We start from the raw sequence: 15,947 nt of genomic DNA, 5'->3' as shown, positions 1-15,947 counted from the left end.
TTCATAATCCAAGAAGCTTTATTGTCCAAATATTTACATAAGACAGAAAATGCTCTTTGAACACATTAAAAACAACATTAAGACATGGATTACATACTGTAGGTTCATCAGTGGAGGAGGGGGTAATTGATATTATATGAGCCGTATAAGATACTGCATGATATGTTGTGGTCTGACCTGCATGGCTGGCTGGTCCCCAGGCTTGGTGATCCACTTGACCCACCACTTGTGGGAGCTGCAGTCCCCACTGTGGGTGACGGTCAGATCGCCCATCCCTGGGATCCCCTGCAGTGCATACTGGAGGTCTTCTGTACTCACGTTCACCGGAAGACCTGGTCGGAGAAGAAGTACAAACGTCAACTGAATGATTCATCATTTGATTCATTCTAATAATAATAATAATAATAATAATAATGATAATAATCTCAAAGTGCAAGGGAGTAGTTGCGACAGTATATGTGTCGTCTCATTGTTGGAATGGGACGCATCAGATTACAGTAGTTAAATGCAAATCATGTACTGTACTATCGCAAAACTGGCACTGCGCTTACCTTCAACGCGACTTCCATATATCTCAACATCAAAGGTGCCACCCAGAGGGGGGCTTGCGCTCTTGGAGCGAGTGACGGTGACAGTGGCAGACCCCTTGCTGTAGCTGACCATGTCCTTAGTGCCGTTGGGCATCTTCTACAGGGCAGAGGAGACCAGAGTCAGACAGACAGACAGACAGACAGACAGGCAGACAGACAGGCAGACAGGCAGGCAGACAGACAGGCAGACAGACAGGCAGGCAGGCAGACAGACAGACAGACAGACAGGCAGACAGGCAGGCAGGCAGACAGACAGACAGACAGACAGACAGACAGACAGACAGACAGGCAGACAGGCAGGCAGACAGACAGGCAGGCAGACAGACAGGCAGACAGAGACAGACAGGCAGACAGGCAGACAGACAGACAGACAGACAGACAGACAGACACTAGATAACCCTAACCCAAGGATTGGTGAGGCATAAGCAACAACGGAAAATATTCCACCGAGACTATCAGAGAGCAAGGTGGAACAATTACCATATTGCTTCCCTATTGCTTTCCTACCCAAACCTATCCAAACCTTTCAGGTCTACAGTGGCTAGGGTGCAGGTAGAGGTTAGGGGCTGATTTGGATATAAGACAGAGGCAGACAGACAACAGGCCTGCGTTGTGGATTTCCTGTTTCTGACTGGCACAGAGTGAGTCACAGGAACCATCTGTTATCTGGTAGGCAAATCCCAAATTACTGGACATGTACAGACAGACCAGGGGAGGTCACTAAGGCTACACTGACTACACCGGCTACACCAGTCATCCAAGTCATATCGAAGGACGGGCTTGTAATGCATGGAATGGAATCAGGAATGGTATCAAACACCATTTCATACATTACAATGAACCTGTTCTCTGATTTCTGCCTCTGCCAGCCTCCCCTAAGGCAGACAGAGTTGGGACTGGGAGTAACTCAAATATCTTCTCTTGGCTCCTGTGCTTAGGGTACAAGTTATACAAGTTATAGCTGTTCTAGTTAACAAGGACTACATTTTAACGAAGACTCAATTGGTCATTGTAACCCCCGTATTTCTTGACTTTCCCAGCATGTTTTCTTCAGTGGAAGTAGACTCCAGTTTACCTGCAGGAAACCAATGTTCAGCAGAGGGAAGTCATTGGCGCAGTTGAAGGGTCTGGCGTTGATCTCATAGCTGACCCTCGAGGCGTTTTTCTGGGGGACTTTACGCACGGTGACCTTATCAAAGAAACGACCAGAGCGGCCCAGAGCAGGGGGTCTTCTCTTCTGGAGGACAGCTGTAAGGAACACATACAGTACATTGGTGACGTTTATTCAGTATGGAGCCAAATCCCATCTGCAGTCATATACTTGACTGTGTCGGAGGCTACATTTGCTACGTCAGCAACAGGCACAATACTGCAGAATACGTGACAACAAACACACACATAGTTGTCTTGATAATAAAGATCGAAAAATCGTCAAATTGACACTTGTTTACCATGCTCCTCACTGGTTGTGGCCCTCCTCGCAAGGTGAACAGTGTCCACATAGAAATCCTCACTGGGAGTTCGTTTGTAGAGATAGATTTTGTAGGCTTTGTAGTTACTCCCGATGTAATCTGTCTGCAGAGCACTCAGAAGGTCTACACATTTGTAACTCCAGCTGTTGACACATAATAAATACGCTATTGTTAAATCTATTATACATATTTGATGATATACGTAATTCAACCCAAATATTGTTACAAACAATCTAGATAGCCAATCAAATTCCATCATCAAAAATAGTTTCAACATTACTGTGAGGCTACATTTAAGAAGTTGAGGAACATACTGGTGTGTGTTATGAATCTGTGGAAGGGGTATGAGCTACATGAGTTCCACGTCATAACCGATTTAAAGTTCAACACATACAATAGTTGTGGTGACTTACTCATTCCCCTGGTTGAAAAGGACTGTGATTTTGATTGTCATGGTTAAGGTTGAGCCTTTAGTGTTTCGGTAACTGAAACGGATTCCAATTGTATTCTGTAGATGTCCTTTGTATGCAAAGCAGAGCTGTGAAATAGAATTGATATTGTTTACTGTAAATGGATAAAATGGTGAAATTGTGTTCCTGTACATGTAGGATTAGATAGGATCAACTTGAATGTCCCCAAGGGGGAAATTGTCTTAGACATCTGTTACTGCTGTGTACAAAATAACACTGTACATTACAAACTTGACATATAACAATACATACTTGCACGGAATCCATGTTATACTCATCTCATCTCGTACGACCACAAACATTATACATACTGTATATTGTGAAACATTATTTATGCTACACTCCTAATAGTTGATGTGATTAGCTACAACAGTTCACATACTGTAGACACACCTCTAGTTTTGTATAAACTCTAATAGCACTGATACTGTACAGCATTGTGTACCTCAGATTTGTCACCAAACTAACTGCCATAGGGGTTTGTAATACCAAAACTAGCGACCTTCAGGTCCTCTTGCCAACCCTAACCTGCCTCCTATCTACCAAAGCTTTCTTCCATTTGTATCATAGCTATGACAATAACATCTTGTAATCTGACGAACAGGAAAAGTGCTTGAAAGCCAAGCACGTCCAGGTTATGCTACAGGGCTGGTAGGATGACAGCAGTTGGGAAGGTGCTGAGGTGGGAGAGTGCCCACCATTTTGTGCAGTTTGAGTGTGATTGATCCGTAGGGGCCGCCTGCCGGTTTAACAAAGGTGTCCATGAAGAGAGTCTCAGGGTTCTTTAGTGACCAGCGACCACAAAAGGCCTCCACATCCCTCACTGGTGTCCCACTCTCATCGCCCTTATACTGTACCACAACAATCAGAAAATAACAATAATTAAATCGACATGTTCAATTTGCAGTCATATATGCTGTAGTAAGACGGCTAAAATGCAGTGAATTAAACATAAGCACTCCAATGAATTACAAATTCAGCAATCTACATGTAAATGTGTTTATGGAAAAAATACCCTTTGTGAAACTAATCACAATACTGTTATACCACTGACCATGGATTGGTTCTCTTCATAGTCTTTGAAGAGCTTCACATCAGAGCCCTCCCCGGTCTGAATCTCACTGGGGCACTCAGCACTGAACATATCATCCACTGCCGATTGCACCTGTTCAAACCATCACACACTTCAGTGCTTTTCAATACACATTCACCACAAAGCCCAATGCTAAATAATCTAGCCTGGTCCAAAAGCAATGAGCTGGCGTAAGTCAAAAAGGCCAACTGAAAGCCTTTACAAGGGGTTTTGTTGTTTTCTAGTGAGACTGTATGTTTTCTAGTGAGACTGTATGTTTTCTAGTGAGACATCATGTATGTTTGAATGAGATATTATTATGTATGTCTGAGCCAGTTCAGAGAGAAGACAGACCTGTGACTCAGATGCGTTGTAGGCAATGGGTTTGGATGGGACTCCTCCCCACTCCAGAGTGAATGTCTTCATGTTGCCTTTGCCCTGGGTGAGCTCAGTGACAGTGATGCTGATATTGTAGCCCACCACCTCAGAACGAAGAGGTGCAAAGTCACCTGTAGGCAACAATAATACAGTGTATTTAGATACTACTTGGGTGATCCAGGGTCAAAATGAATTTAGTGACAATGAATACAATTGCTTGCTGCCACCTTGGAACAGGTCTCTCTTAAAGGAGATCTTTTTTTTCTGAATAGGATTTACATGTAAAATAAAAAAGAATAATAAAAAGAAATCTAATAAATGTAATTCATTTTGACACATTTACAAAATACCTGTAAATGTCTCTTACCCCTGTCAGAGTTGAATGTGACTATGTAATGGGCGCCTTGGCTGTGGTCCTGTTTTGAAACCTCGACTGTGTCTGGTTTAATTGACCAGAGGTTGTTCAGAGCCATCTCAACCGCCTCGGCTGACGCGCTCACAGGGATCGGTCCTGTAAAACACACAGAAACCGGCTTTAGTGGGTTACAACACTGGTGTCAAACAAACAATGGTCTCTAAATCACTCAATAACTAAATGACAGTTAGAACTCAAGAATGGTCTTAAAATGTCATCAGCTTCTAAAATACACCTACATATTTGCTAATTCCTGAATAAACTCAACTCTCCTCCCTCCCTCCCTCTCTAGGCTACTGTAGTGCAACCCTTACCACCCACACATACATACCTCCCTCCCTCCCTCCCTCTCTCTCTCTCTCTCCCTCCCTCCCTCTGTTAGAATTGTCCCATGATTTCTGTATTCTATTTTCAAGTATTCTATGTGCCCCTCACCTCTGGCCTAGTAGCAGCCAATCAAATACACAACGCAAAGACTAAAAAACACCTGGTGCCAGAGAAAAGGAGTAGAGAAATAAGGACCTGTGGCCTCCAAGGCCAAAGTCCATGCCGAGTTTAGACAGGAGATGAGTCCCAGAGAGAGAGACATAACCTGCTAGCCTGAAACAGAATTTCTTTGTAACATCTAATAAAGTTAGTTATAAGTTATCATTTCTTCCTCAGCAACACAATAAATGTCCACCTTCAGATCTCTTTATTTCATCTCATTGCAAACCTGAAAACTGTTGTGTTGCTGTGGAAGAAATTACACATATATCTGACAAGATAGGACTATGTGTAATTGCTTCCGCATCAACACAATAGCTTTCAGGTTTGCAATGAGATAAATAAAGAGATCTGAAGGTGGACGTCCTTTGGAGAGACGTCTTTTATTTGACGTTACAAAGAAATGATGTTTCAGGCTAGCAGGTTATGTCTCTCTCTGGGACTCATCTCCCAGAGAAACTATATAAACTAGCCATGGAATTTGGCCTTGGAGGCCACAGGTCCTTATCCCTCTACTCCCTTTCTCCAGCACCAGGTGTTATTTAGTCTTATATAGACAATTCTAACACCTCCTACTGCATTGCCACCCTTACCTGTCTTCTGAGCACCATAGACCAGGCTGTAGTAGGTGTTGTCACAGAGGTTCTGACTGACACAGCTGCTACTGATGGTCACCTTCTGGACCTCATTGACGGGCTGAGCGTCCATGAGCCAGCCCTCAAAGCTAACCACCTGGACACCAGGGATGGACAGAGGGTGGTTAAGATTCAATACGTAGATGTGCACAACATCAACCGTAAAACAAAGCTAGGGAAATATACTGTAGATAATACTGTATGAAATAGAGCTTTAGTCAATATGTACTGTATGAGTTTAAGTTATATTGAGTAACTTTTATCTAATACTTTCACACTATAACAACTAGCGACTGCACTTCCATTGTTACTGGTGTCTGGTGGAGGCAGAAATCGGAAGACGGGCTCATTGTAATGCAAGGAATGGAATCAGGAATGGTATCAAACGTGTGTATGATGCCACTCCCCGTTCCATTCCATGCATTACAACGAGGCCATCTTCTGATTTCTTCAGGGTGTTCAGAGTGCTCATTGTACCTGTTGTTCGTCAGACACATCCTGTTTTATCAAAATAGTCTGCCGCTCATTCACAGCATCTTTGGTCTGGGCTTCAGTGAAGAGGCTTTTTTCTTTCAAGAAGCCAAGGTCAATAAAGCTACGAGAGCCGTAGTCCAGCACAAGCAGCTCTATGTAGTACCTATCGATGAACATCAAGGCAAGACAAGGAGGACATGGTGATTCATGGTGATCAATGGTTTATCGTTTGTGAGTTTCCAAAAAGAAAGAAAACACACCCTAGTTTGGTGAGGTGCAGGCTGGCGGGTGAAACTTAAAAGGTAGAAAGCTACAATGCTAATTACTGACTTAACCAACGTTTTGGAATTAGCTGCCTTCTTTAGGGTTTCAATCCAAATAGTTATAGTTTTGTTCGGCAAAAACCGATAAATGTTTACTTACGCCTTTCCTTTCTCCAGAGCCATAACTTCAGACTTCTGTGAGGCACGGTTGAAGTAGCTGGGACTATACCAGGCATGGTACGCAATCTTAACCTGAGGATGAAGATACAGGACATGAACTGTGATGGACGCTACTGTACTGTAGGTTCACAATCATTTAAAAAAATAAAAAATCATGACGCAATGGGAGACATGGATGGTGGCACTTCGAAAGCTTGTTTTGTGAGAGTATCGTACCGTACCTTGTCTTTGGGGTTGCCAGTGTGGCTGAAGTAGAGTTCACCCACGTCATCACCCCTGATGTAGAGGAAGTAGTTGTCTGTCTCTGTAGGGACGAAGAAGCCTCTTAATCGGCCGACGAAATAATCTATATTGTCTGGAAAGACGAAGGGTAGGGAATCGATCCATTGGGCGCTGTACCCAGGCCTGCTCTCGTTGTACATCAGGACATCTGACAGTGGGTTTGGGCGGCTGTCATTCCATATCTCCAACTTCAGACCTCTGCTGCCTGCATGCAAGAAGAGAAACATACTAATTATTGACCTATAATAATGATCTAATCATCATGAAATAAAATATATAGTATAATTGCAATAGCATAATGATTCATACTAATATTCATATTTAATATTACAATGTAATATTAGTTAATTATAATATTCATACTGTTATATAATTCTGATTCCAATGTAACACTAAGATAATAGCTTAATAGCTTAAGACCGCAAATACAGCGTTTGCTTGTGGATGTTCCATCTCATTACTAACATTACCGCTGTATTATTAACAAAGAACAGGTGCAACAGAATCTCAGCAGTGGAGGCTGGTGGAGGTCGAAATTGGAGGACGGGCTCATTGTAATGCATGGAATGGAATGAGGAATGGTATCAAACACACGTGCCTCCCTTTGATCTCAGATATATCTATGTATATCAAGAGACATCACTAGCAGCTACATGCTCTTGACTGCTGTTTTGGTTTTGACAATCAGCAATCTTACTCATGATGCATACTTCTAATGTTATTTTTAGCAAACAATATCTTCTTTTGATGTGAACATAGTATCAGGCAAGTCCCATATCAAGGTATGATGAAAGATCAAGGGTGATGTGACCAAAGACAACGTGTACAGTATTGTAACATGATGTTCCAGTTTTTCAACAGATGCCTGAAATTCCTCTCTCTCTCTCTCTCATCAAAGGTGTGAGGTGGGATTGTTCCTGAGGTAGCATAACGAACCATAACCATAACAATGAGACGGAGGTAGACAAACATGCAGTGCATCAGTCATGGTGACAGTGCGTAGGTGTTTTCTAACCAGGGTAGACTGTCATGTTGTTCATCTGTTCCTCCGGGGTCCTGCAGGTAATGCTGTCATCTGATACGCTGAGGATTTTACAAGGCCGACCTGTTGACAACAGAGAAAACACACCATGAACGTCAGTGGAGGCTGGTCATCCTCCCCTGATAAACATCCATCAGATGAACTATAGTAACATTCCAATGACTTCTATCAAAGCGGCATGATGATTGAAATACAGTGAGTGGAGAGAAAGATTTTTTCTCAACAGCTTGTTTTTGTAGCTTCAGTTATATGAATTTCCTTCAATTTGACGTGATTCAAATATCTGAGAGAAACCTAATGAAAGTACAGTTTCATATCACTTATCTAGCTTCCACTATTCAACCAGAACCAATGATTCTACCCTGAAGTTACTAAATAGCTATAAACAAAATGGAAAATACAATTGGTGAACATTAATGTGACAGTGAAATCTCTCAGACAAAGGACCGAAGAGAGCTTGTGAAAGACTCTTGTTTAACAAAAATGTCATAGGTGCCGTGTAGTTCATTCATGGTCCACTGTTTTTTTAAAACATTCCTCAAATAGATCATTTCCTTGTTCAAAAAGAAAAAAATGCACAGTTGCCCTTTGCTTTAATTTCCATGGCATTTTCCATTGTCAAAGAAGAGTATCACTGTTGCTTCACATTGTTTTACACGCAGACACATTGCGTGATCTTATGTCTGTAATGTATCGTTTGAGAAGCGCTGCCTGTCTGGCTGATTAACACCACATACGGTACCTCACGTCAACCATGTCAACAACAATAACGGATGTGGGAACATAATGAATACAATATTCTCTTTCATGACAGTTTTCATGACAGTTTTGTTGTTTTGTTTGTTTTGTTAATGTGTTATTATAAAACGTTAATAAAAAAAAAAAAAAAAAAAAAAAAAAAATATATATATAGCAGCAGAGCATCTTTAATGGCTGCCTCATTTTACTGAGACGCTCCACTGAGAGACCAGGAGGTCTTTTATCCTAGCTGCTATAAGATGTTTGAATGATTGACTCTAGTCTGTTCCTGGAAGAATGTAAGGCATTGTTGTGCGAGGTTGGTCCCTGTTTCCTCGATGTGAATTTAGTGTTGTGGTATGGCACTGAAATTATTTGGGGTTTGCACTTAGTGGCTTATGGGCATGTATTGTCTTGTGTTCATTGATTGTTTTGACATGTTGTCATACCTGCTGTTGTAAATAAATGTACCTTGGGGATTTGTAAAGTAATACTCCACACCTGTCATTGGCCCATACCTAGATTAAGCCTAAACCTTGACTCAAACATTTCTTCAATAGAATTTCTCAATTTAATTGGCTTTAATCTGCGTCCGGGAAACCACCTTATAATTATGTTCTAAGAAAGATGACAGTACCTCCCACTAGGACAGCTGCAGGGCGATCGGTTTGGTCAAAGAAGCGCCCGCGGACGGTAAGCAGGGTTCCCCCCAGTATGCTACCCTCAGAGGGAGAGACACCTGTCACCTCTGGGACAAAAACAACACGAAAGCATGAGTTGTTTACCAGAAGAAAAAACATTTGTAAGATTAGGGGATAATGTAATTTTTTTTTTTTTAAAGATATTTGTTTCAAAATTGCAGAATTGTCTTGCTCAATACCTGCATAGGTCTGAAACATGGCAAGCTTGTTCAATGACGACACTCTAAACAATGTTAAGTCTGGTAAACTCCTACAAAAAGAGACAATATTTAGTTACACCTACAGTATGGACTAATTCGGAATAGCCACATAATTGAGTCATTGGGTGTGTACCAGAGGAGGCTGCTGGAGGTAGAAATCGGAGGACGGACTCATACCCTTCCTCATTCCATTCCATGCATTACAGTGAGCCTCCGGTTTCTACCTCTACCAGTGTCCCCTGCTCTGTATCAAATCCAGCCTCAAGGCATGCAATACCCAAATACCATTATGTCACAATATAGAAATCACAATAGATATATTGTATTACAGTATACAGCATAGTCAAATCAACAGACATACAGAGTCCATATTCATCCCCATGTAAAGTAGACAAACTGTCTAGTTAATTTGACAAGTTACGTATTACAAGGGTTTCTGCCTTATACAAAAACAATAGCATTGTGTATACTGTATGCACATTGTTCCATGCATTGCAATGAGCCCGTCCTCCGAATTCTACCTCCACCAGCCTCCCCTGCTGTGTTCAGTACTTACCTCCCATAATCACTTTCCAGAATGTAACTCATGTTGTGATGCCCTAATATGAACAAAACATGTTTTTTTTTAATTAGAAGAAATAAAAACATTGTTTGAAATAGTCATAAATTAAAGTGTGAGCATTGTTAGAGGAGACATGATTATTCCAGGCCTTACCGACATATGTTCCAGTCATCTTGCAGCTCATGTGTCCAGAATAGCTGGTCTCGCTGTTCAAAGCCAGGCCATATCTAGACATAGCATGCAAGAAATACGGTACTGTACTTGTAATACATTAATTCACCAACAGATACACACTTAAATACACCAGCACTTATACACATACACACACACACACACACACACACACACACACACACACACACACACACACACACACACACTTACAGTTCATCTGAATCGGGCTTCAGGAGGTCACATGGCATGCCACCCATGTAGGCTCTGTAATATAGATATGTTGTTAAGAATGACAGTAGGCCTAGGCTTTAATACATTTAAATTCCATTGTTTCAATTAGATCATTTTAGGACAGAAGGATTACAAATGCAGGCTGCTGGCTTTTATATTCTATATTGAGTGAGTAAATAGAAAATAAGTTATAAGTTCTCTTTACCTGAGAAACCTGGAATTAATTCCATTGGTACTTTTCGCTGTGTTGCTCCCATAAACATCACTGAAGATTCGTCCCCTCAGAGTAACCAAGGTAGCTGGGTGTTTGATAAAGTTCAAAACAATTTGTCAAGAAAATGTAAAAGGGAGTATATTGCAAATGTAATTGGATACATCTAACAAGACTTTACTGTACCTGGAAAACCACTGATTGGTGTTATACTATTGATTGTAGGAGTGCGATACCATCGGGTCTGTAAAACGGTATAAACAATTCTATGAATAAAGTTTTAAAGCTACAATATGCCACCAAAAGCAAAGTCTAATTATTAAATATGCAGTCAAATCACATTAGAATCACATTTAAAAGAAGAGCTACATTGGAAGTTCAAGAACAAGGTTAACCACATATAAAGGAGGCTATTTCACTTACAAATATGTTGCACCACCCACAGATCTTGTTGTCAGGAATAGGGACACCATCCACACTGACATGGACCATGTATTGGGCTGCAGGCATTGGTCTAAGAGACAAGATAAACAAGGTTACTCCCTGGACCAGACTGGTGCCGTGGTGCATTGGTGTCATTCACTTTATATTATTATGGTTAATTAACATTATTGTTAATTTAATTGGCCCTATAAAATTATAATAATTATAATTGCCCCCTATTACCGCTCTACTCTATATTAGCTTTGCCGTTAAAAAGCACGTTAATAAAAGCATGTTCAGGCATGTTAAAACATTCACTCGAGGTAATAACAATAGTGAATATGTTAATAACAGCATGTTAATACATAACATTGACAACAATTGATTACACATTATAGCGTACAGGCTATATCAGCTTCATGTAGCCTAAAGTAGGACCATATTTTGTCGTGCATTTAAAATAACATTTGGCCTACCTGGTGTAACACATAATCTGGGTGCCATGAGTGGAGTCTCTCTCAACATCACAGGGTATAGAGCGGGTGTCCGACACGAGCGTCACACGGTTGCCGAAGTCTTCGTTCTCTGCGTTGAGATTGAACTGGTTCTCCTGGGCGAATCCTGTAGCAAAATCATAGTAACTTTCAGTAAGGCTATTTCTAATGACTGGAGTGATCTTGAGGCGAATCCATTCACTAAAAAGAGAGCCTGGCAAGTTGGCCCCATTGGAATCCTACCAGTTCCCCCGATTGTAAGTCTTGTTCCTCCGTTAAGGCTCGCCAATCTAGAATTGACGCTGTAGATTCTTTGAGCGTCTGTGGAAGGAAAAAAGTGAATGAAAAAAACATATCGGGACTAAATAAACGAATTATACAAGGAAACATGAACAACTGTATTGTGCACACAACTGTTGAGGAATAATTCGTTATAATGCATACTTGAGCAACACCACAGTGCGAGGAAAAAGACAAGCGGCCGTCTTGCGCGCTCCATCCTCTGATGCCACCGCGCGCTGTGTTGGGTACGCAGGTGTCCTCTCTCTCTTCCAATCAGGTATCCTAACTTCTGTGTCAAATTGTAAAAGGGGTCATTATTATGATGTCAAAAGATTTCAATTCATATCCAAACATACCAATATTCACCTAATTACTTAAAATAGCACAAATCTTTGACATATCTGAATATGAGGACAATTCTATTCTCTACTTGTAGTGCTAAAAATAATATCAACCAATTTCAGTCGGCCTATAGAAAAACGTTTTTAAAATGTATGCCAATAGAAATCAAATAGCGAAAACATGTTATGTTCATCGTAGGCTATAGGGAAAGGTCAGTGTTAAAAAAAAAGTTATCGAGTATCAACAGAAACATCATTTGTTGAGCTGAGAATTTACCTGTCGGAGCAGTGTTCAGGAAGGCTTAACAAACCCTCAGCAACTTTTAAACATTATATATCCCTGCTTTAACGCTTGCCACAGTAGGAGGTGCGCATATTTGAGTCACTCCTCCTCTTCTTTTATAATCCTCTCCTCTCCTCTCCTCTCCTCTTCTTTGATAATCCTCTCAGTGGGTGACGTTTTTACGAGCTTGGTGCACAATGTGGTAATTCACTTCGTGTGGTAGACCATTATCTTATCAGTCAGACCATTAAACTGTCAGACACCAAAAAGATCAGAGGGGAAATGTACTTATCTCGACCTCAACGTCATATTATTTTAACTATGCAAATTCACTATGCATATCTGACTATAGTTTCATAGCAGTCGCCTGTATGTGTATGCATGCACAGACCAGGGTACACAGACGAATTCACTAGAAACACATTTCTCAGTGAGCAGTGATATAAAATGGTTCTATAAAAGGGCAATCTGGGATTGGTAACTCAATGTTTTAACTTTTATATTAATGACATGTAGTCATTGATTATTGAAGAATATACCTCATGAGAAATATCTTATGAACTTAGTTAAACTATCTTACCCCATCAGAACATAACATATACGTTTTTTCTAAACAATGTAGGAATTGTAAACCAATACTATATAGCTTCAAAACATGGTTGAAAACTATCAGTGATCTCATGGATGGTCAGTCATTGCACCTATCATCCATGCAATGATACAATGATCTAGGATGCAAACTCATCAATGGAGCATCACAAGTTTGACAGTGGTTTTCTCCAGCCCCATCCCTCAGCTGTTTTCCACCAAAACAAAAAGTGGCGGGAAGACCGCTTTATTGTTGTTTGAATTCCGGATTGTCCCTTGTCAAAAGAATGATATTCACTGAGAGATCCATCTAAACAAAACCCACCACGTGATGGCGATCCGGAGATCAGTAACAGGGAGAGATCCGTAGAGCAAAGGCCTTCTCAATCTCCACCTCGCCGTGTGACCCTGCGATCCCCCGATACCAGTAACAGGGAGAAGTCCCCCCAAGCAGGGGGCTCCCACAGCCTCGGCCTCACCGGGTGTCTCATACATACAAGCCATACTATAGATATAAATACCACAACCACAGATACTACCGTAGTGGGAGCAGGGGGTCATCCATACACTCGCACTTGGCAAATGACCAGAGGAGGCCGCTATACTCCAGCGGAGAAAAGGGGAGCCACTGGGAGCCCCAGTGTTATCAGCAGAACCTAGGGCAGACATAGTACCGCTGGGAGACATCGACCTGCGGCATAGGTTTGAGGGCCCCAAAAGAGCTGAAGTACAACCTATACAACGTAAGTCTTTCGAGACCCCTGGTCCCAGTAACCCCTATTGGCCTATTTATGAACCAACAGGCCAGAAAGCGCTCCAGTGGTTTCACAAGCACAACAGAATCTACAGCAAGAGTTGGCAGGAGTGGAGCACCTATTGAGTGAGAAGACGGAGGAGATGAGACAGCACCACCTCTCGATGGCTGTATCCACCATACCTGTGTCCGAGACCTAGTCGTGGATGAGGTTACCCCGGGTCAGATGACTCCTGTGGCGTTCGACACAATAGACCTTAATGCATCGGATGACTCAGATTAGACAGACAAGGCATAAGAGAAAAGAGAAACATAATCCAAAGACGTAATCATGTATAACCACGTACTTTTTAATAACAGAAACATTATACATTAAAGTCTGACCTTTACACGAAACTCACCAAACTGAAGCCCTTTTGTTCTTGTGCATTTTTAGTTCAAACCTTGGGGAGGTGAATACACATGGAATGTCTGAATCAAGAAGAATGACTGGAGTCTTGCTGACCAAAAATAACAATGACTTTATTCTTAAAATTGTAGCATAACAACAAACTAAATCAATATCAAAAACCATGATAAAGTAAAAATAATATCACTTCGGTGGCTCAAACAATGAAAAAAGAAAGCATTCTGCACTTGATTTTAATTGATAACCTAAGCAAAAATATAGACTACAAGTCTCATTCACAAGGTAGAGTTTTGAGCTAAAAAAGCTCTGATTCGCTGCAATAATTCCTTCTTCACACTATCGGGTACAAGCGCTGCATGGGAAAAGAACAAAATAAAAGCATAGTTAGCAAAGGCATTGAGACCTAGATTCTATTTGTATAGTATAAAATGCATCCTCCCTTCCTTTAAGAAATGACAGGTCTGCAGAGAAAAAGCTAGATTTGACCAATCCAATCATGTTAGATCAGTGATTACTACAAGAAAGGGAGGACAAAACGATGCATTATTGTAATTTATTATAAATTATATTAAACTTATTATAACTTTATATAAGTTATCGTATTCAAACAGGGCCACAGTCTCAGCAGCTGGAGATTCATTGAAAGGAAATACCAGAAAACAATGTCACTCTTTATTTTCTGTATACTGTCTGTACCTCTTCCTTTCGGTGTGATTTCTGCCACCAGGTCCTCCACTGTTACATGCTCCAGGCCCTTTTCTCTGATCACATCTGCAAATGAGGATTCATATTTCAAGAGGACACTCTTTTTTTTTGTTTTACAAAAACAGTCTCTCCATTTATTTCACTCTCTCTGCTCGCACACACAGACACAGACACAGACACGCACGCACGCACGCAGACGCGCGCGCGCACACACACACACACACACACACACACACACACACACACACACACACACACACACACACACAAAATACCTTTGCACTGGGCTTTCAACTGATCCTTCCATCCACATTCTACCAGCCTTGCCCTGAGCAATTCTTTCAACCTATTGGGAAACATTCACGTTTGAGTCAACTGGGGACAGTATCAGAAAACAGTATCAGACTGTGTTGTTGCGGATGTCTGCAAGGCTTGATGCAGTTGTTGATGATGATGATCACATACCGCTCCCGTTCTCCCATCTCAATTAACTTCTGATTTATTGCAGCCCTCATTTGTGAATCTTTGCTCATGTTCTTTTCCCTGAAATTGAAAGTAAATGCAGAAGTCCGTAAGTTTACAAAGACAGCCCACAAACTCGTTATAGCAAGCTGTTGATTACTAGTAAACAAAGCGCTTTACCTCTTCTGGATGATAAAGAGGGAACACACATTCCCAACCCAAAAGCCTACCGTCGATGAACACAAAAGCTCAAAGGTTCCGACTAGGCAGCGTTGAACTACGAGATGTTGAGTCCTATAGCTATCATTCCATCAAACCTGATCATGAATGTCTTTGCGATGCATCAATCTCTGGCATGTTCGTACATAACTACCACAGACGAAATTATTCTTATTATTTTTTTTCATTTAACATCGAAAGGGGTTACTGTGTGCTGTAAATGCCAAAACATGTATATTTTAATCAGTCCACAGAAATAACAACACAAATGACCCCACCCTGATTAAGTTAGAAAATAACAGATTTAAGATAAGGGTCACACAGTAAGGATTTATGAAGGATAAATGACAAAACTGATAAATTAGTCGCGTGAATAAAGAAAACTCAATTTCCCAGAATTCCAAACGAGCA

The 15,947-nt window shown here is 41.2% G+C and overlaps 2 protein-coding genes across 2 annotated transcripts in view; both read right to left on the bottom strand.

Annotated features, from left to right (window-relative positions):
* Window positions 1-12,062, bottom strand: part of pkhd1l1.1 (PKHD1 like 1, tandem duplicate 1) — a 42,364-nt gene extending 30,302 nt beyond the window's left edge. Inside the window, exons 1-25 of the mRNA XM_083684791.1 lie at window positions 11,938-12,062; window positions 11,737-11,814; window positions 11,476-11,620; window positions 11,000-11,090; window positions 10,763-10,820; window positions 10,571-10,664; window positions 10,345-10,398; window positions 10,114-10,187; window positions 9,955-9,997; window positions 9,378-9,448; window positions 9,135-9,245; window positions 7,733-7,822; window positions 6,657-6,922; window positions 6,416-6,507; window positions 5,996-6,155; window positions 5,477-5,615; window positions 4,350-4,493; window positions 3,959-4,113; window positions 3,587-3,697; window positions 3,231-3,383; window positions 2,476-2,600; window positions 2,042-2,205; window positions 1,666-1,838; window positions 552-687; window positions 178-332 (exon numbers count right to left, since the gene is read on the bottom strand). Coding sequence (XP_083540917.1) covers window positions 178-332; window positions 552-687; window positions 1,666-1,838; window positions 2,042-2,205; window positions 2,476-2,600; window positions 3,231-3,383; window positions 3,587-3,697; window positions 3,959-4,113; window positions 4,350-4,493; window positions 5,477-5,615; window positions 5,996-6,155; window positions 6,416-6,507; window positions 6,657-6,922; window positions 7,733-7,822; window positions 9,135-9,245; window positions 9,378-9,448; window positions 9,955-9,997; window positions 10,114-10,187; window positions 10,345-10,398; window positions 10,571-10,664; window positions 10,763-10,820; window positions 11,000-11,090; window positions 11,476-11,620; window positions 11,737-11,814; window positions 11,938-11,992 — 2,937 coding nt within the window. The 5' untranslated portion in view covers window positions 11,993-12,062. The remainder of the gene's footprint in view (window positions 1-177; window positions 333-551; window positions 688-1,665; window positions 1,839-2,041; window positions 2,206-2,475; window positions 2,601-3,230; window positions 3,384-3,586; window positions 3,698-3,958; window positions 4,114-4,349; window positions 4,494-5,476; window positions 5,616-5,995; window positions 6,156-6,415; window positions 6,508-6,656; window positions 6,923-7,732; window positions 7,823-9,134; window positions 9,246-9,377; window positions 9,449-9,954; window positions 9,998-10,113; window positions 10,188-10,344; window positions 10,399-10,570; window positions 10,665-10,762; window positions 10,821-10,999; window positions 11,091-11,475; window positions 11,621-11,736; window positions 11,815-11,937) is intronic.
* Window positions 12,063-14,242: 2,180 nt separating this feature from the next.
* LOC310814842 (transcription and mRNA export factor ENY2) lies at window positions 14,243-15,548 on the bottom strand. Its single transcript, XM_083684378.1, has 5 exons — window positions 15,498-15,548; window positions 15,321-15,398; window positions 15,131-15,201; window positions 14,847-14,921; window positions 14,243-14,502 (listed from the first exon to the last, which is right to left on the bottom strand). Exons 2-5 carry the CDS (start codon window positions 15,386-15,388, stop codon window positions 14,426-14,428), a joined length of 291 nt encoding a protein of 96 aa, XP_083540504.1. The 5' UTR covers window positions 15,389-15,398; window positions 15,498-15,548; the 3' UTR covers window positions 14,243-14,425.
* Between the last annotated feature and the right edge of the window lie 399 nt (window positions 15,549-15,947).

This window comes from Argentina silus (genome assembly GCF_951799395.1).
Source record: "Argentina silus genome assembly, chromosome: 14".
Taxonomy (NCBI): Eukaryota; Metazoa; Chordata; class Actinopteri; order Argentiniformes; family Argentinidae; genus Argentina; species Argentina silus.
The sequence above is the reverse complement of the archived record's forward strand: the minus strand, read 5'-3'. Positions and strand labels throughout refer to the sequence as shown.